The sequence below is a fragment of the Geospiza fortis genome, unplaced genomic scaffold (assembly GCF_000277835.1).
Source record: "Geospiza fortis unplaced genomic scaffold, GeoFor_1.0 scaffold23, whole genome shotgun sequence".
NCBI lineage: Eukaryota > Metazoa > Chordata > Aves > Passeriformes > Thraupidae > Geospiza > Geospiza fortis.
In genome coordinates, this window is record NW_005054303.1 from 4272287 (window position 1) to 4294075 (window position 21789).

At 37.7% G+C, this 21789-nt stretch overlaps 1 protein-coding gene across 2 annotated transcripts in view; it reads right to left on the bottom strand.

The window, feature by feature from the left end:
• SETD3 (SET domain containing 3, actin histidine methyltransferase) overlaps positions 1 to 21296 on the bottom strand; it is a 38477-nt gene extending 17181 nt beyond the window's left edge. The window contains exons 1-5 of one of the 2 annotated variants that reach the window (XM_005417876.2): positions 21174 to 21296; positions 19454 to 19546; positions 16287 to 16435; positions 15213 to 15285; positions 14453 to 14709 (exon numbers count right to left, since the gene is read on the bottom strand). In XM_005417876.2, the coding sequence (XP_005417933.1) occupies positions 14453 to 14709; positions 15213 to 15285; positions 16287 to 16435; positions 19454 to 19546; positions 21174 to 21276 (675 nt within the window). In that variant the 5' untranslated portion in view covers positions 21277 to 21296. The remainder of the gene's footprint in view (positions 1 to 14452; positions 14710 to 15212; positions 15286 to 16286; positions 16436 to 19453; positions 19547 to 21173) is intronic. The other variant, XM_031066168.1, reaches the window with a different exon arrangement.
• Between the last annotated feature and the right edge of the window lie 493 nt (positions 21297 to 21789).

Genomic DNA, 21789 nt, shown 5'->3' on the forward strand with positions numbered 1-21789 from the left:
CTGCTCCGCTCCGCTCCGCTCAGCGGGGCCAGGGCTTCCCACAGACCGAGCGCCGCCGCGCACTGCTCCGCTCCGCTCCGCTCAGCGGGGCCAGGGCATCCCACAGACCGAGCGCCGCCGCGCACTGCTCCGCTCCACACCGCGGGGCCAGGGCACCCACAGGCCGAGCGCCGCCGGCACCCCCAGAGCCCGCGCTGCACCGCGCACCTGCAGCGTGGGCAAGCGCCCCGCCGAGCAGGGTCCGACCTGTCCATCCCAGGAGAAAGGTGCCGGGAACGCAAACACCCCTGCGTGTCCTCTCTGTTCTCTCCTGCTTTCCTCCTGCCCCCGAAACAGTAGGATTTAGCAGAACATGCTGTTTTTCCAAGGGTAAGAATGACTGTGGTCATAATGCACTGGAAGTGAAAAGGTATCACAGACACTGTGGGGGCTCACCAGCCAAAAAGCGACGGCTACAGCTCCTGTGTGCAGTTCCAGCACACATCCCCTTCCAGAAGCACCAGCCCACAGCCTCAACCCCAACTTGGTGCAAATAACCAACCACAGGATGCAAGATCTATACACGTTGTCATCGTCCTCTCTGTAGGAAACATGTATTAGATCAGTGGATTGCAGGGAGATCAATTGTTCATTTTACACAAGCAGACCCCTGTAAGAGCCAACCTGAACACCCAACCCATGGGCAAAGATCCTGGATGCTGCCGCTCTGTCACCCTTCTGGTTTGTAAATCTGTGAAACTTTGGGATGGCCCCTATGTGGACACCATCCAGATCTAATTCACATAAAACCACTAGTAAATTACAATAAAGGACAAAATATATGGTCTAAAAGACACAGGGCAGAATAAAAATCCCAGCACATGTAATTACCATATTTATAACATCCTGTGGTACAATATTCTAGTAGTTCTTTTAAAGTTAAGATACGTCAGCATATTTGATCATGTTAGATTTCTGATTTGGTCTATTTTACTATGTAACTTAAAAACCCTACAGATTACAAGAATCTGAAGACACACAAAAAAGAACAATATTCTGATTAAGAATTTGATTTAGTATGCAGCTTCTCTTTATAGTCCCTTGGTAAAAATGAAATCTCCCTAACAAACACTTAATAAAACCTGTCAATATATCTAGAAAGAAAAATGACACAAATGCATTAAGTATTAAATACCCTTGAAAAAAGTCACATATTCCATGAATTTTTGATGTACTATCTTGACATTAATGTAAAACCTTGATATTTATAATTGACAGATATTTAATAAAGTATAGAAGATGACTGCTGCATAGCATGCAAATTGCTCAGACTGCTCAAAAAGATACAGACATATTTAAACTAAACAAACACTTAATATGTAAAAAAAAAATCAGATCTAGCTTTTACAGGTTCATGCAGCTAGGTCTCTACAGATTAGCTTTCAAATGTGACATTATCCACTACATGAACCCTAATTTTAACTTACCAAGTCTGTATGAAGTAGTTTCAGAAAGTTGGGAGGGAAAGCTTTAAATAAAAAATGGGAACATGAAAATGTGAATATATTCATTTAGATGCAGGTCCTGACATTCTACTGAAAGAGTTATTATAAAGAACAAATACCATTTATTTCGTTACCCTTTCTGTGAAAATATTGTCAGAGCTGGCAATCAGGGTGATGACCACTGCAAAAACAAATAGTGGCATGCTGAATTTCATTTTCCTCCTGATGCTGCTATTCCTAAAAAAAAAAAAATGAATAAAAAATGCTTTTTCCTCTTCAGTGTTCCAAGCCTTCTTTGAGACATTTGGAGGATATCTCAAAATAACCAGAAATATTAAAAAGTAACAGTGATTGCTGCCAGATTGTCTGCAGCCACTGTGGAAAGAGACAGACTGTTATTCTAGTCACCTAAAACACTATCAGACTAGAAGCCAGTTACTCAGTATGGCAATCAGAGGAAGGGGGGGTGGGGGGGGGAAGAAAAAAAAAAGAAAAAAAAAGGACACTTCCAACACTTCCAAACATATTTTCTCTTTTTGTGAAGCAGTAATATCCAGGGGTTCACATCTCATGTTTAATGCCTCACAAACAACCAACACTCCTGATGTGCCATAGGGGCCTCTGTGTTATTAATTTCTCCATCAAACTTTTAGATGGACATCATAAGGTAATGATTCTCAAGTTCCAGAAAGTAGATGCTAAAGGACTCCCACTTTGAGGGCTTGTTTCATTTCAATGGCATGAAGGCTGCAGTGTAGAATAGGTGGGTGCCCTTCCAGCTAAGAAGCCATCACAACCTTCACTCTGCTTTCCAGCCTAGGGGCATTCACCTCCTGTCAGAGTGGCCAGACTTCTGCAGACAGTAACCCTTTTCCCTATTCAATCACAAAATGCTACAGCTCATTTATCAGAGTTCCTAATCTTGATGGAGAATTTCCATTAAAATTGGCTTAACATTTGCTTGTTTACCAAGTGATGCAAAGAACAAGTCCAATTACTATAACACACAATACAATGTCTGAGTAGAAGGAAAAATTAAAGTTTACTTAGTGTTAAATTTGTGTTCAAATCTAGACTACTAGATGCCTTGAAAAGAGCTGATGTATTTTTATGTAAGTCATATTGCCCAGTGTATTCCTTTGTGCTATTAACCCTTGTATAATCCAAATAAGAAAAAAATATTTGAATCACTAGATGTGATCAAAGTTAGTTGTTTTTTAAAAGACACCACCTCTGAGATAAACTGATCATTGGACCCATCTACTACTCCATTGTAATACATAGCCAAAAAAAGGTTTTAAAAAAAATCCTTGGTTTTGTTGGTTTCCTGAGTTTGTAGACAAAGAGATTGTTGGACTTCGGTGACAACTATTTCAAGTACTCACCAGTCCAAGGCAAAGTTGTGGGCAATCATTGCATTGATATCACTAAATCAGATTTCAATCATCTCAGAAATCTCTTGTATCCCCATTGAAGTGGAGACAGCTCCAGTTCTACCTCAGGAAATGATCATAGCTGTGTTAAGAGTATACTGAGGCTACCACTGCACTCCCTTCACAGCCCCCAAAACACTAAGGGTGCTTGAAACAGTTAAAGCCAAAACCACTTTAAGTTTCCACCTTGTTAACTTTCATTCCTTTGAACATAAACCCCAAGGGTTAGTTGCTTTTGACCAAACAATTTTTTCTTCCTCTTCTTTGCAGATTCTTCCCTCTTTCCACTGTACTCATTAACATGGGGAGATTTCGTTATGAGCCTTGGTGGATGCTACTTGATGGTTTCAGGCCAATGTGTAGGTGTACAAAAACACAAACACACACACATTCAGGGCCAGAAGCAGGAAGATCTGTCAGCATTTGCTGGTTACTGTCCCTTTCCCAGCTCTGGAAATCCTTTGAAGCAGCAGCCTTGAAGAGAAACTCCTCTCTGTGGAGCTGCTGAGGCTTTAACTGCCCTAAAGCTAAGTAAAATAAAGAATTCAGAATGGAGGATCCTAGTGATCTACAGGGAAACAAGAATTCACTTTTTCCATTGGACATATGCTGCCTAACCTAATGAGGGAAGCCAGTTTACTGTACAGGATGGGAGACAAAGCCAAAGATTATTTTACTTTGTAACAACAGTTTATAATTACAGAGGCATGCTATAGAATTTTCAAACAGGCCAATTCATGAAGTTCTAGGAATAATGTTCCCAAACTCGTACCATTATATGACTTTCCTAACCGAAAAAAAGATAACTCTACTTTGCAAAACCTAATAGAATGAATCTTAATATTAAAAAAAAGTACCACAGGATTGAAACTTCTTAAATCTAAATAATATTCTTGCTTAATTCTTTATGTCAGCATTTTTATTTACTTTCTGCCAATATACACAAGAAAGCACTGTTCCAGACTATTAGGGGATTCATGCAGCGGAAGCAAAGTGGAATGACTCCTTCTGGTGCAATGGAATTTAACTGTGCAGTCCCTTTTTCTGTACCTTCTACCTGCAAAATTGTTCTTTGTTAATGAGACAGCAGTGGCACAACAGACAAACCATTAACTCAAGGGTCTGAAGGACTGACAACCCACTTCACATACAACATGGATATTACTGTTTGGTAGACAGAGTACACAGAAACAACTTTGAACTGAATGCAACAGAGTACCCCACCTCCAATCCTGTGCCATCTCCTTTTCTAAATAGAGGCAAGACAGCCATGGACTCCTTAACATCCACTTCTTGATTACTCCATTTCAGAATGCTGCTTATTCTGTACGCATGTACATATACATACACAATTCTGAAATACTCATCTTTCCCAAAACAGAAGACACTCAGATACAGCATTTAAATTAGTGACCAAGTTCTCTATACCTTTTTTTTTTGTCCTTTCACAAAATCACTTAGAGGTGAGTGCAGCCCCATTAAGGCATTAAGGGCTGAAGTGGAAGAAAGCTGGGCTGAGATTATATATGTTTTGCAATGAGACAGCCTCCCGAGTCCTTCCCAAAGCAGTTCACATCACAGGAGGACACATGAGCTCCACTATTTCCTGTGGTAAATTTTGCAAAATGTGAGTTTATTGCTCATGTTGAGCCTTAGATTTATTTACAGGTTCATTCTGCAGCATTTCATTCACACAGGTACAGTAAGATAGCTACAAAACCCAGCTTCCTTGCAAGGGTCTATGTTTGTATATCATGACACATCTTTTCCTCTGTAGGCTCTTCCTGAGGTACAAAGTTTATCTTGAGCATTTTTCATTTCAGGAAACATTTTACCTTGTAAATTTCAGGAGCTGGACTTTGATGATCCTTGTGGGTCCCGTCCAACTCTGGATATTTTATGATTCTGTTTAGTGCAACACCCAGGAACTACATTCATGCACAAATCCATCCCACAACTCTACTATTAGTGAACTCCACTATTAGGTGAATCACAAGCCACAAATAAAATGCTGTGATGGAAACCCTGAAGTGAACTGCTTTGAAAGGACAAATGGTATTTCCGATTCACAATCACTTCTCAATGAAAGAGTTTGCTAACAACCATTAATATTATGCAGTATAGCCAAAGTTTTGTTACCTGTGATTCAGCTACTCAAGTTTCCAATAAATCCTACCAGGAGCCACTTAGGTGGAGGCTTGGATCACGATCACCTCATGCCCAAGCTCCCACAGGCCATGGTAAGTCCTGGAATGACAGGTACTGGGGCTACAGTGGCACACACATCCAAAACTAAAAGCCTACCATTTCCTCTTCAACCTGCATTCAAACAACAGTACAAGAAAATAAACTTTGGTTTACTTAGCAACATATCAATGTCCTACTGTGTGGAGTATTAGCATTGGGTCTGACTGAAGAGGATAATCCACTTTGTAATTTAGTTAAATTACTAATTTTAACAAAGATAAGTACCCTGTATAATTTTGCAGTGCTTAAAGAATACATCCTTTGAGTATTCTGCTCTAAGAAACATCAGCTTGTTATAATATTTTAAATTTATGGAACATTTGTAACTGCTGTTATATCAGGAAAAATATTAAATCTGCACAATAAGTACAAACTTTATATGAGAAAGTATACTTGTAAGTGCATGATGATCTCCTGAAGTCTGCTGAGACACTCACTTCCACAAAAGACACAGACAACATCCCTGAGGATAGACTCAAATGTCCCACAAAGTGCAACTCAGTTTAAAAAAAAGGCTACTAACAGAAAAGCAAACAAAAAACTGTCTCCACTCTGTTGGCTGTAAAAAGAGAGGCTTATCTGCATTCTCAACTAGGAGAGTGGTTGAGAACCCCTTCTTCAAAAAAATGCCTTAAAAGCCCATACTACTAACAAGAGAATGTATTATTCCTCCCAAATGTGGTTTAAACTAAGCAGAAACAAATTTTGTTTTGCATGGCACATACGCTTTGAAGTACATCTCTGCTTCTCTAGAGGAAAGCAGGCGTTTAGGCCACTACAGCAGAATCCATTCAGAATATAAAATAAATTAAAACCTGCTGATTAGGAGATCTTAACAATGTCTGTACAATGAAAGATAACATCTATATCCAAAATAAAAGATATGTTTTATCCTGTCTGTCCTCCAACTTTGAATCATTTTGACTCTAAGAAATAGCAGACACCAAGCAGGATGTGCCTGTATTCCGATCTAGGCCAGCACGGTCCAACTGGTGCCCATCGTCTGAATCTGGACCACAGGATGCCTCCATATGGCCTGCCACCTTTTCCTTGGAGGAGATAGGGAACAGCTGCTTGAGGAGCAAACGCTGCCTGAACAGCCAAACACCTCCTCCTGTGTCCGGCTGGCTCAAAGCCCAGAGCTGTCGCCGTGTTCCCATGGAAGGCAAGGAAGGAACGGGGGAAGAAGGCAGCAGAACCTCCCACCCACGCAAGGACTCGAGCTCTTCATCTGCCTGGCTTGGACAGACATAGCCCAGCAAAGCCTGGAGCTGCTTCTGCCATGGAGAGGGGCAGCCACAGGAATGGCCCCATGAAGCCCCAGGATCTGCTGTTCCTGTCATCATGGCCGGGGGTGGGATATACCAGAAGTGACACGAAAATCAGGAATTCGGCACGTGTTTGCAAAGTCTAAACCACCTTACAGTAGCTACACTAAGTGGTACAGTAAGAGCATACTGTCAATCTTCAATCTGCTGCCAGCAAAACAGATTAATACAATATTTTGGCCTTCACAGAGAGGAAAAACACAGAAAAGCATAAATATATTTCATTATTAACTGCCTATTTATTCATTATTGATCAAGAAGAACAACTTGGGCATTGAAACCCAGACAAAGCAAATTAGACAGCAACACTATTTTTACCTTTGTAACTGCCCACTCAATGTAATTTTAAATCTCTCCTTAAGGTGACATGCATAGTAGACAAGCAAAAAAAGGGAAAGATTTTACAGGGTTTACAACTGTGCCATCTTTCTTCCACTCATTTTTCACAGTGTCACTGACATCATTTCAGAAAAAAAGCTATTTGACTGGTATGCCAATGAGTATAAATCAAGCAGGGAGGAAAAGTGAGAATCCTGAAGACCTACCTGGTACAGAAACAAAACTGAATCTCTGTTTCAAATACATCTGCTTTTGACTGCATAGTGGTTGATCTCTTTGGAAGCACTAAAATATTCTCTATTACTCTATTATTATCAACTTTAAAATTATTACTTTATTATTATCAACTTAAAAATAATAAACATCATCTGATTTCTTCAGTAGGGTGTTTTAAAAGACAGTATACTTGTCTGCATTCAACTCAAGTAACATTTAGGACACAAAAGTTAAATGGTGGTGTCTTCAAGCCAAGCACAGAGAGACACCAGATGTTCTACTTCACGTTGACCTGGAAAATCATATGCTTATTGGAATAGATAGATTAAAAACAACACAGAAAAATAATGTAAGAGCAGCATAAGTCACATTGAAAGTATCATCACAACTTCAAAAATTGGTGTAAAAATTATGCTAGAGATGTGAAATCTCACCTAATATACCCAATATTGAAGTCACACAAAATACCAGATTTTAAAGATGCTATGATGAAATCTAGAACTTGATGTGTTAAACATCCGAACTAAAATGATATTCCAGTCCCCAAAAGCTAATGACTGGATTTTAGAATTTCATCACGTTAAATCAATTAGTCAAATTTTATATGAATAATATATGAAATTTAGTATCTGATCAAAAGAGATTACAGCCTCCAGGAAATTAAGTTCTCTGTCCAGTACTGCACACAAACAGATCAAAACATCTTTGGATAGATTACTGGAAAGCTTATATTCACAACAGGACTACAACAACACTTTCACAGTGTCCAGATGTCAATACACCCTAGTCAGAAAACTGTTTGACAGTGTTCCTGTGAAATGCTGGAAGCAAATCAGACTACAGATAATACCTAAAAATTTTTAAAAACTTCTACCAAATTCTATTTTAAAAAAATATTAAAAAGAGTGTGACTCATGCGGCAGCTCCTGTCTTCTTGAGTAAGAGGAACTTGACAGAAGGAAAAGAAAGCAAGTATTTGCTTATTAACTATGCAAAGAAACATAAAAGTGAGTCAAAGAAAGTAAGTTTACTTGCTAAAATGTTACTTAAATAGGTGACTTTGCCTTCTTCATTTAGTAAGAATTTTACAATTAAACTGATGTCTCTTGTACTGGGGAGCCCAGTGCTGGACACAGTACTCTGGGTGTGGTCTCACCAGCGCTGAGTAGAGGAGAAGGATCACCTCTCTCAACATGCTGTCAACAATCCTAATGCAGCCAGGATGCCATTAGCCCTTTTTGCTGCAAGGACACATTGCTGGCTCATGCTCAGCTTGTCCCCCAACATAATAATGGGATCATTTCACTCCAAGTGCAGGACTTTGCACTTCTTGCTAAATATCAATTAGCAGCCCATTTCTCCAGCCTGTCAAAGTCCCACTGGATGGCACCTTACCAGAAACTGAAGTGAGGCTAACAGGCTTGTAGTTCCCTGGAATGATCTTTTTATCCTGAGGATAGGAGTGAGTTTGCTTTCTTCCAGTCCTCAGGAAAGTTTCCCAGTCATCATGGGAAGATGACTGGGGAATCATCGCTCATAGACCACTGAGAGTCATCGAATTTGCTTTGAAAGGACCTCTAAGGATCACCTAGTCCAACTCCTCACTGTGATGAACAGGAATATCTTCAACTGGATCATGGTTGCTCATAGCCCCATCCAACCTGACCTGGAATGTTTCCAGGAATAGGGCATGAACAACTTCTCTGAGCAACCTGTGTCAGCATTTCACCACTCATTTTGTAAAAAATACCTTCCTTAGATCTAGTCTAAATCAACCCTCTTTTTTGAAAATCATTACCCTTGGTCCTTGCAACAAGCCCTGCTAAAATGTTGGTCCCCATCTTTCTCACCCCCTTTTAACTATGAAAAGGCTGCTTTAAGACCTCCATTTTTTTTCTCCAGGATGAACAAGGCCAGCTCTTTCAGCATTTCCTCACAGGAGAGGTGCTTTAGCCCTCTGATTATTTCTGTGGCTATCCTCTGGAATCTCTCCATGTCCTTCCTGTGCTGGGGACCCCAGAGCTGGGTGCAGTACTCCAGGTGGGGTCTCTCACCAGAGCAGAGGGATTGAATCCCCTCTCTCAACCTGCTGGCCACCCTGCTTTTGATGCAGCCCAGGGTACAACTGGCTTTCTGAGCTGCAAGCACACATTGCTGGCTCATTCACCAGCACTCCCAAAGTCCACCTCTGCAGGGCTGTTCTCAATCCCTTCAACCCACAGCTGTATTGATAGCATGGGTTGCCCCAACACAGGTGCAGCACCTTGCACTTTCCCTTGGTGAACTTCATAAGGTTCCCAAGAGCCCATTTCTTAAGCTTGTCCAGGCACCTCCAGATGGCATTCTGGTACTTGGAACTCTTGAAGGCCAGTCTTACCACTAAAGGAAGGCATTTGTTACCCCCATTTTACATGTTCTATGTCACAGTCCTCTGCCTCATCCAGCAGCAGGCCCACATTTCCTCTAATCCTCCTTTGGTCACCTATGTACATGTACAAACCCTTCTGAACACCTTTGATATCTCTTGCAAGATGCAATTCCTGCTGGGCTTTAGGTTTCCTAACCACATCCCTGGATGATTGGACAATATCTCCATATTCCTTACAAGTTACCTGTCCCTGCTTTCACCTTCCCTATTTTTCCTTTTAATGTCTGACTTTTTGCCAGGAGTTCCTTGCTGATTCATGAAGGCCTTCTGGCACTTTTGCCTGACTTCCTGCTTTTTGGGATGAACTTCTCCTGAACTTAGAGGAGGTGCTCTATCAATACTAACTATGTTTTCTTTCTTGGATCCTTCTTCTCTCCACAGCCTTATACCATGGGACTCTTCCAAGCAGATCCATGAAGTAGCCAATACTGCTCTCCCGAAGTCCAGCATTGTGACCTTGCTGTTTGCTCCTCTCAGGATCCTGAAATCCACCACCTCATGGTCACTACAGCCAAGGCTGTCTTCAACCCCTGCATCCCTAACAAGCCCTTCTTTCTTTGTAAGTATGAGGTCCACAAATGCAAGTAGCATCTCTCCTCATTGGCTCCTCCACTGCTTGGCTGAGGAAGCTCTCCACAAACCTCCTGGACTGCTTATGCCCTGCTGTGCTGTTCCTTTAACAGACACTGGAGTGAGGTCCCTGCTGAGGACCAGGCCCTGCAAATGTGAAGCTGTGTTTAGCTATCTGTAGAAGGCCTCATTAACTTCTTCCTTACTCCTGATCAGGCCTTATAGCAGAGGCCCACTGCACTATCAATCATATTGGCTGAGGTTCAGGTCTTCTGTTTTTTCTTTCTTTCCAGACTGATAACTTGCTCTTCAGAAAAAAAAAAAAAAACGTGGCCCCTCAGTGGTCCAAAGACTACAGGCTGAAAACACTGTGTAAATCAATGCCAAATGCCATCCTGGACAGTCCCACAAAACTGGTGTTTTTTCCAGCACATGAGAGACAGCTTCATAGAGATACTACTTACAGAGTGCCACTGAATGCATATAGCCATGGCAAAAGCTATGGTTAGCTAATGGTCTGCTGGTTTTGGACTTACCACTTCAAAAATTTTAAAAGACAACTAAAGTTATCGTAAAATTGTCTTTTATTCAGGTAGGTAGCCTTTACTACAGCTGGGGAAAAGATACAACACTGCTTCAAACTCATCATGTTCAAAATGGAAATAGTTTGGACACTTCCACCTCCTCTAAGTGCATTCCTTGTCTTCATATCTTGTTTTGATTCACAAAAACTTCTCTGTAGCTGACTACAAACAGGCATAGAGATGCACCTGAAAATTAAACACAAAGACCACTGCATATTCTTTTTAAAAAGCTTCAAATTTGGCTGTATTTTCTTTAGGAATATGATCTCACTGTGATTGTCTGTAAACTATATGGCTCCCTCTTGTGTCTATCATACCACATTTCAGTGGACAAAAAAATTTTAACATTAAGCCATAAATATCTGGGCTTTGTTCAACCTTCTGCAGGCATGCAGTGCTCATAAATGTTAAGGAAGTCACAGACATACCTTTCTTTCTCTCCCCCTGAGAAAAGGAAACCCTGCAGCTTACAGAATTTCTCTTTGGGACAAACTATAAAAAAAAAATCTTGCAAGCTACAAGTGTGCAGCAATGAAAGTAATCTTTTGAGCACTCCCTGTATTTTGATATGAATGCAGAGGCCAAATGCACCACTGAAGTACATCTGCAACAACTTTTAACTATTTTTTAGTCATCAAATTACATATGTTTAGAGAGGTGTCAGTGTGGTTTATAGAGCCTGGCTAACATGCTCAAGAGTTTATTTTTGTCTGCTCAACGTCCCACCTGTTTCTGCTTATCAAACCAGACGACAGTTTAGCTTGCAACAGCTGTGAAATTCATAAATCTGCCCATTCTTCATGTGTAGCCAGACTAAGCACTTGGAGAAAGAGTCAGAACTGCAGCAGTCACCCTTTATGGAGAAGCTAAGGAAATAAAACAGAGCAGCACTTCTCAAACCATGTTTGAAACTGCTCACCATCAGAAGCCAAGTTATTTTAAAAGCAGTCTAGCAATCCTATTTGGAAAGAAAAAGAAGCATTTGAAGACAGAACCTGTTAACCCTTTTATTCCCCCCACCATTAGAAAAATTTTGTAGACTAAAAATGTTGCAAATGGAATATTTTTTCTGCACAAAGTAGTCCATTTTTTAGTATCTTCAAATAGCAAAAAACCCCAGATTTTATTTCAAGATGCTGCTAGCATTACTTCCCACAGTAGAACAACTATCAATAAAGTAAACATAGCTTTAAGATTTTTGTACTACAAAAAATGTATTTGTACTTTAAAAAATACACTTTAAAAGATATTTCTACTTTAAAAAATTAGTCTGCATATTGAAAGCAATATGAAAATCCTGATCACACAGGACAGCTTTCATTTAAACACTTCTACTAAAGCAGTAGTAGTACTGAATGAAATGACGGTATACAAAAATCTAAAAAAACCTCATTTAATCAAGCTTGCAGAGTACACTGCCTTTCACAGACAAGTGGGTTTGCTTTGCTTTTTTCATTTATATGAAAAATTTCTCTTTCGCTGTTTCTTCCCTTTTCCATCTGCTCATGAAATACCCTTAGCATTAGTATTTTGTGGGTCAATTTTGTTCAAAACATGATATGAGTACATGCAAGCTGATACTAAAATTAATTTCAGCTTTTATGAATAAGGAAAAGTGGTACTGTTTTAGGGAAGAAAGAGACTTCTATTTTTTCTCTATGAACTCCTTTCCTCCACCATTTAATAAATTACAGGCTCTTATTTTTGAGAGCAGAAGCAGAAATCAAAAATTTAAACTTTTCCATAAGTTTTCATCAAAAACATTAATAATATCTGCCCAATACATACAGTTGGCATTCCTGGAGCCAACTGAGTTCATCTGACTTTCTAATGTGAACAGTACTATTTGCTGAACAGTAGTGAAGAAACATTCAGCTGAAATTGTGGTTACATGGCAGTGCTGAAGTAAGGCACCAAACAACCAGGACCCACTTAAAATTTAACTAAATACTTATTACCTCTCATTCTGCAAAGGAAAGTAAATAAAGCAAATGAATCCTACATGACCTACCTTCATCTCATGTTCAACAATGTGAAATAGCTATAGAACAAGATATGTAACAAGAATACAAGGCAAACAATAAAAGCATTTGTCAGGAGAACCAAAAACAAATTGATCTCATTTTCTGACCATTCTGCATTTCAGAGATTTTTTTTTTAACTAACATTGCAGCCACACAACCTCTCCCATAACAGTACTAGTGCAGGATTAGTGAAAATGATGGAACTGGTCATAGTGATAGTTCAGCTGAATGAGATGATTCAGTTCTGAAAAGAACTGCAAGAGCAAGAATAGCAGCTAGAAGAATTGGATAATGTTCCACCATATTCTGCTAATAACTTGTTAAAAACAGAAGACCCTTTTAGGGTGAAAAAAATGTTCTAAGGTCCAACATTTAGAAGCCGTTTGATCAGGCAGCATATTTTGAGAAACGAAGTGAATGCTGAAGACCAAGTGTGGACTGGCAGTCTAGGAGAGGCCACGGCAAGTAAAAAGAGTTGGCTGAACGATCATTTCCTCTACTGTGACACCTGGAAGGAAGAATTCAGTTCCCTTCCAATATCAAAGCCACTGTTTCTAGCTTATTCCTTGTGCATCCGATTAGACTTTCACCAATCATTTTCAATTACTTCAGTTTTCAAAACGTATCCCTCTGCTCCTTATACTTCATAAACTGAATTTGTGTTTGAAACATATTCAGTTCTTGAAACATCAAACAGCTACACAAAAGACTGTAACTTTTGTTAAATTAAAACAGTTGACAGAACAGCTTTGGAACTCTGGTAACACTAAAGGAGAATAGAATTGCCTTGTGTCTTCTGACCTTTCTCATGGCCAAACAAAACGTCTCTAGATCACACATTTGGGGAGATTCAGTACACAGAGCCATACATTTTTTACACAGATTGTGCCACAAAAAGCTTTGAATGTCTGGACATGGAGCACTACCTTGAGAAAAACACATCAACATTCACTTACAACATTATATCCAGATATCAGTCAGACTAACAGTTCTGTCAGAAACTTGGTTTAAATCATTACTTCAGAACACAATGAGAAGTTCACCCATCTCAAGCCTCTCCATACCCTAACTGTTACCAGATGGGTTTATCTTTGTATTTGAAAGCAATCAAAAATATTTACACTAAACAGAACAGAAAACAACAGTTAATCCAGTTCATTGGAAATACAACATATGCAATGGTTTTATTCTGTCAATTAACAATTATAATTTTACTTTGTTAAGTACAAACTACACAGTTTTCAAAGAATCATAGAGGCATGCATAGATTTCAGATCTCTGCAGGTCATAAAGAAAAGTTTCCAACCCACAAACTTCTAGAGACTGGCTAACAGTAGCAAGATGAAAGCAGTGACTGGATCATTCCTTATCTCCTTTTCCCAAAAACAAACAAATCCAGATCCCTTAGTCTCCCATACAGATAAAGGGCTGAAGCAAATTACATCTTAATAGCCCTCCTCTGATCTCAGTCCAGTTTGTCAACAAGTTTCCAGTTTGTCAATGTGTCTTTTGCACTGGTGGGCCCAAAATTGTACAGTATTCCAGATGAAGCCTCACCCATTTTTAAACAAAGGACAATAATCACTTCTCTCAACCACCTAAATACATTTTTATATATCTATAAGCCTACAGAACTGCCAAATTTCAATAGCAGTTAAAAAAAACAGCAGGAAATTGCTTCAATGATTCAGACTTTCAAGGGCAATATACTTGTACTATTATTCAGCATCACTGCTTTCACACCTTCCACAATAAGGATCATGAGGACAACATGTATATACTATATTTAAGATTCTTACCTGAATAACTTTGTAGAAATAGGCATACTGTCGAGCTGTATTTTTATATTGGCTAAAAACATCATGTATGGCCTGAGTTGATTGAAGATACTGTACTTCATCTTCTTCAAAATAGAGAGGAGTATCATATTCACTGGGGAGAGTCTGGATGTAGGGCAGCCAGAAAGAGTTGGGGTTGGCTCGCTCACAAAGGAGATGGAATGCCAATGTTATATTGCCCATGGCTTGAAGAATTCGATCTTGAGAATACAGAGATCCTGAATCAACCAAGAAAGGCGAGGAACTAAATTGATTCTCCATGGAAAATATCCTAGATTTGCTTTAAATTAACATGATTAAATAACAGGTAAGCACTTAACAAAAAGAAAAAGCTTTTCAGGTTTCTAAAATATTTAGCCTACACTTTATTATACTGCAAGATTTTTGACACAGCAAATGCCTTGTGTACAATTGCATTACAAAACTAAAACAATATTCTCAATACCTCAGAACATTTTATCTCCAAGTACTATACAAGCTACATAATACATGTTCAAAATAACACAAACACTTGTGGAAGATATCCAGTGCACTCAGCCAGAAACTAACCGGGAAATTAAATTCTTTCCACTGACACTTCAAGTTTATAAGTATTCCCAACCTGATAAGGCTGGCATGATAAGCAAGCCCTGTAAAGAAGATCAGCTAAAAAAAGAAAGTCTCCTACTGAAAGATCCCATAAATATTAATTTCTTTCTTAAGAACTTCCTTGAGCTCTTACCTAAGACTGAATTTTTAGCTGACTCAACCGTCATCAACAGTTTTCTAGGAACCCACAGAAACAATTCTTCAGCCTACAGAAAGGAAAGAAATGCAATACAGGGTCAGCCAGCATTTATATGATATGCCAAGTGTCTCAAATATACACCAACTTTATTTACAAGTTGTTTGCATTTTTTTTGATCAAAATTATTCTGAATCTAAATTCTTCCTTCTCTTCCACTGCAAATTCAACAAACAACCTGTGGTAAGCAGTGTTTCAATCTGCATTACACACACCTTTAAAACAGGCACTCAGATACAAAATAAAACCCTTCCATTTTGGAACTGCTACAATGAACAACACAACATTAAAGCTACCAGACACATTATATTGCTAATAATTACATGATCACATTTTCTCACAGTAGAGTTTTTTCATATTGGCAGTTTTTATTCTAGAAGAACTGTTCAGGACTTTTATCAATGTTTGAACTGTGTGCTAATGAAGCTCTTAAATGATTATACAGGGCTCATTTTCTAATAATCATTCTACAACAGCTTATTGGTCTTCAAACCTGTTTCCCATCTAAAAACAGGAATGGAAAGACACAATTTTAAATGCTTACCTTTTAACAGTTATCTAACTCTGTGTGTATCGTATTATCATAATTTTGGGATTTTTTCAATTTCACTGGAAAATAGGTATTGCAAACACCTCTTTCTGAGACAACAAGACCAATTCTTTAAAAGAAGGAACATGAATGAAAAAGAGACTAAATAGGTATTGCAAATACCTCTTTTTCAGGCAAAAACTTTTTCAGTTCTTTAAAAGTGACATGAAAGAAGAGGCTAAATAGTTAGAAAACATGGAATAAAGAGATACATCAGTGTAAAAGAACTGATTAAAAATTCACAGTACTATCAGTAGTCATCAAAAATAATACTCTATTTTATCAATAATGTTATTCTCAAGTACACAATGTTTCAGAACAGCATAAGCAGGTAAAAGGGGGAAAAGGGTGAGCATTTCAGAGCTCTGCAGATAGATTAGAAAACTGTGGTTGGAATATAAGTCAAATGTTCACATGCTCACCTTTATCTCTCTTGTTGCTTTCAAACCAAATCCCTCCTCTTCAAAGTTAGCTATTTCAAAACCCTCTGTGGATGCTCCATTTTCAGTTGCCCACTTTATCAATTCAGGAAAATAGTCATCTCTTTTTCCATCAAAGACAACAGACAAACCTATATACACAATTTAATGAAAAACAAATGCAGAAATAAGAGAATCCAGAAAGATAAAAAAGCTCAGTATAGAAGCCCATGTTAAAAGCTATCTGCTATCTCACAGCGGTGCTACTTTGAAGAAGCTGAGTCAGAACTGGTCTCTGTTAAGTGTTACTCAATATTATATAAATGTCATACCCAATTTTCATCAAATTCATTACTGTGCCAAAATGGCTTACCAGTCATCTTAAAAATGCAACTGCCCAAACTGAGCAGTAATGAAATATGAAACTCTCCTCTTCTTTCCCTTTTAATAAAAGCCAAAATATTTCCAATCTTAATATCAATGATAAATGCAATCACCACAATATGTTGATACAGACAAGGAAGAATTTGAGAGGCAAGCTGTAATTTCATTAATTCAGCACTGCAACTGATGATAAGCAGATCTTGAGTTCCTTCTTTCACATACAAGACAGTTAGCCTTTTCCTGTAGCATATGGATCTACTAAAATATCTAAGCATAGATCTAAGGATAGATCAAAACTATCTAAGGATCATCCTACTGACATCACAGAGCTCATCCAAATTTTTACACTTTGCTTCTCCAACAACATGTGGTCCACCAGTGGAATCACAAGCCTCATTCATTTCCTCAGCTTTCTTCTACTGTGAATGCATTTGAATCTCTCTGTAATAGTTCCTGGCTATACTCAGCTAGCTCCTTTTGTACCTCTTTGCCTCTGTCTGTTCTCTTCAACCCAAACTCTAGTGTCAGATCAAATTAAAAGCGCCCAAAGGCCCCCAAAATGCTCAGGCCATTTTATGAGTGACAAAATGTCATCAGCATTACATCCAAAGATATTTTGGCTAAGCACAGAGAATAAAATACATTTTGAGATCAAAATTATTTTAGGCAAGTAGCATTAGTGTATTTAAAATATCCTCCTCCTGCCTCCAAATTTTGCATTTCAAGGCCCAGAATGAATCAAGTCTGTAGTTAACTTAAAAATGCAAGCATCATTTAAAACTTTCATCTTTGATGATGCAGTATAAAAATTTATTAAACATTTGCAAAGTATTTTTTTAATATAATGCCCTCACAAACATATTAAGGCTAGTTGCATAGTCTCTACAGAATTTGATAGGTATTTACACGGTCCAAGATTTTGCTCTTGTGATTTCCAACTTTTGCTACTCTATAAGACTACTGGAAGCTTTTAACATCCAGTTTGTACTTGGGACCATTCTTTAAGCATCTCTAAAATTCTGCTTCTGCTCTTCGTATACAATGTGGACCAATACTTCCCAATTTTTTCCAAATTAAAGAGAAGATCACCTCCTTTAAGCCATAAGCACCATTGGGAAATAAATAGTTTCTACATGGAACAAACATAGTTGTACTGATGAAAATCTATACTGCAAATTAGCTTTATTTAAGATTTTGCTAATGAGTCAAACAAAGAAAATTTCAGAAATTAAAAAAACTCAGTTTTCAAATTAAGAGCTTTCTATACCGAAGATCATTCTAGTTCACATCCTGCACCTCATGTTCTAGTAAAGAAAAGCACAAAGTATAACATTTTTGGTAATATATATTAATTATATATTATTAGGTCTAAAGCCTTTATTAAGCTTGCAGACTCTGTAGATTAACTATAATGTTCCATTTAAAATAGTCTTGAAAGACACCATACCATTGCTGCTTACTATGTATGTAAAAATGTTACATGGAAAGACACTTGTATGTCAATAGCAGTGTGGTTAGTAGGTTTTGTGTCTTCCAAGGAAAAACTAAGCTCAATTAACAAGATACTGTTACACTAATTCTACCATCTCTGCCAGCAGCATCTTTCCCGTGGATAGCTTAATCTTTACGGTGCAGAAGAAAGATTCAGAGACAAGGCCAACCCCTGTGCTAACTCTGCTCTTATTAACCTGAATTATGACTTTAACACATATATTACATCATAAAAATCTGCACATGTACAGTAAGTTTATACAAGTCATGGCACAGTTAAAAATGAACCAAGTTCACATCTACATCACTACAGAATGCAGTCACTGAAAAAGCATCATTTATTCTTCCATACACCCTCGGCCAAAAACTGATCAGAGGTCTGTTAAGTCCTTTCATGGAGTAAGATCTTTCTGCATCAGTCAAAATATATTAAAAACAGGTGTAAAAGGGAAGTTTCAAGCCTCTTAAGTATCTGCTTTATCAAGTAACACCATGAACTAGTCAAGCTCCATTTATATGTAGTCTGGCTTTCTTGCTATAACTGTATAAATACCAGAGAAGAAAGAATTGCTTAGGACTTTTTCAGGTACATCCAGCCCAAATCTATTCATTTCAAGTTATTTCTCAGTCATTAAAATATATCTGTCATAAAAGAGGTTACTTCTACTAAAATTATATGAAAAGGATTTTTTAGAGTATACCTCCAAACATAACAAAATTACTATAAAAAAGTATTATCAACAGCAAGATGTTACATTCCATCAGAGAAGACAACTGATCTAGTATGAAAAAGAAGCATACCTTAAACTTTGGAAAACTGGCAATAAAATTCTTCAGGAACTGTGATATTACAATAATTTCTTTATTTTGATTATGTGCATCATTTAAAACATAGAGATTTATTAGCTGCTGCATTTATTTTGTGTATTTACATACTTTTGTCATCACTTGATGTCCTGATGTTGTCTTGCTGAAACTGTTTCAACACCCAGTAAAGCCTTAATGTAAAACAGTTACAAATTTAACTTTAGAATGTTCAGATTTATAGAGACAGAACAGCAGACTATGCAACCAGGAACTAAGGCAGCCTATTATTCTCTAAGGATTGTTACTTCTAGTCCTTCAGACGGTGATAAGAAAACAACCTCAAGTTCCTTTTTCTACTTACCAGACAAAATTCTCACAGGATCATTTGTCTGTGATGATCATACAGAATTCTGAGTATTAAAGTGGTTAATGACAGTGGTGAAGCCCACCTGAACAATTCAGAAACACTGCAAGTGTTTCACATTTACCTTTCTGCTTTTTGCGGATTTTCTCCACAAGCGAACGGATCTGTACATATTCCTCCCATTCCTTACCAGGACCTGGGGGAGGACTGCTGCATTCTGGAAATAAAAATGCTTTCTTTAATTAAGTATACTTTATATATACACACACATATATATATGCACAGACACATATATATTTAATCCCCAGAATTATGTTTTCACAGTAACTTAACAGAACCTCAGTACTATCTGTCCTTCAAATATGTTCACATGGCAAATAAAACTATCTCCACTGTTATAAACATCCCATTATAAGACAGGTAATTAATTTAGACTTTTGAAATCTTAACAGTATAACTTACTTTTATTTTTAATATTCCTTCAGATATAAGAAATAGCAAATGTCTAAAAAGCTGGGAAGAAAAAAAAGTAAACAACCAGGCCATTAAGTAAATAATAGCACAGATAAGACAAACAACAAAAAAAGTGTCTGCTTCAATAATTCAAGCAAAGCACTCTGTTTACATTACCCTGCTTGCCATCACTCTTGCTGTAATGAAAGCAGATAATAATAGCACAGAGCATACCTTAAATAATTGAGAAATTTGCTGGTACATACATTTGACCTGCCTAGTCATTACTGTTTTCATAGATGCACAAGTACTGCAGGGACAAGCAAAGGAACACAAAGCCATGCTTCAGCTTTAGATTACATCCACAGTGTGTCTCTGCCAATATTCTAAATGTCAGTGTGTGGATTTCTTGATCTAAGCCATGTAAATCCAAGTGGACAGCTGAAGATTACCTTGCTCAAGTGATTTGAAAAATCTTCGCATAGAATAAAATATGGAAGCTTGACAAAAAGAACAGCTGATACTTGTCTTTGCTTAGCAAATTAGATCCACATTTTATTTTTGGTAGCAAAGCAGAGGCCAATTGTAGCATAAGCATCAAACTGCTTTGCCAACTCCTTGTCTCCTCCTCATGAGCAATGCTAAGAAAAATTTTAATTTTCCTAAGGCAACACTTAGATGTGTCCAGAATATGAAAATCTGGAGTTGTGTTTCAAAAAGAACTGTATCACAGCACAGTTACTAATGACAGTAGAAAGAGTCAATAGTATTTTAGCATCATTGTATGAAATTATGCTCTGCTTTTCATATTTACTAGAAATAATGGATGAGTTCCAAGTTCCTCAACAAGTGAAACAATCTTTGGTCTACACACAAGATCTAAGCACTATGAAAAGTTTCCAAACAGCAACAACAACAAATTTATCTAAGCAACATAAATATCTGTGCAGTTGAACTGAGTTGTATTACTGCTTCCCACAGTTAATTTCCCTACTCTAGTATCAGTTCAAAGCACTGTTAAAGTGATAAATGGAAACAGTGTAATTTTTCAAGTTTACAAGAAAAACATTTTTGACAAAGCTTCAATGACAAGTTATCTGGTTGTTTAAAAATCTAATCTCACCCAGTATTTATGCTTGTAACCAGATGAAAAGCCAAATGTTGCCACAAATACGGTCTGTCCAATAAATATCCATTTAAATAAGCCAAAGATGGCACATATTAACAGAGGTTGTTTAGTATCTATCTCAAAGTATCCACCTTAAGCACCCTAAAATAGCATGTTTGGCCACTCACAGAAAAAATCCAACTCACTAGCTTCAGCAAGAAAATGCTTTTGTGTGGTTTGCACAGCATCCCTTTTCCCAGAGAGGCATAAAAACAAAACTTACTTTGCAATAACTCACTAATTAGATTCAACATTTCCTTTGGAGATACTGTCGCTGTGGCTCCTGTACCTGACTTCTGAGTTTTTACTCGGCTTTTCTTCCCCATCTTCCAACTAAAACAGATTAAGAAGCACACTGTCACCAATTACAATGAAACAAAATATGGTAAGTATGAATGAACAAGATCTTCTTTCATTAGTCACATGAAAAAGAAAAGAATGAGAAATTATTTCTCGCACATATATATGTGCAAGTATTATTTACATGGCCTGAACATAAGAGCTATACAGTGCAATCTGAAGCAATATTTCATGTAGTTGCATATTAATTACTTCAGGGTAATTAGAAACTAGAAATCTTAGAAACAAAAATTATTCTAATCACATGCAAATTCATTACTTGTGAACAAATATTATGGATTCCAAAGTATTCAGGCTATAGAAAACCAGGTTATTTTATCTCATCAGCTGCATGGTCAATAGCAGCTGAATTTGTATTTTGACTGTATGTTACATAGTAATTCAAAATGAATTGAAAATTAAGTATTCCATTTCAAATAAAATCAAAATACCATCTGTATATCTTTGCTGCAGCTTCTTCTGATTCAAGGCAACTAGTT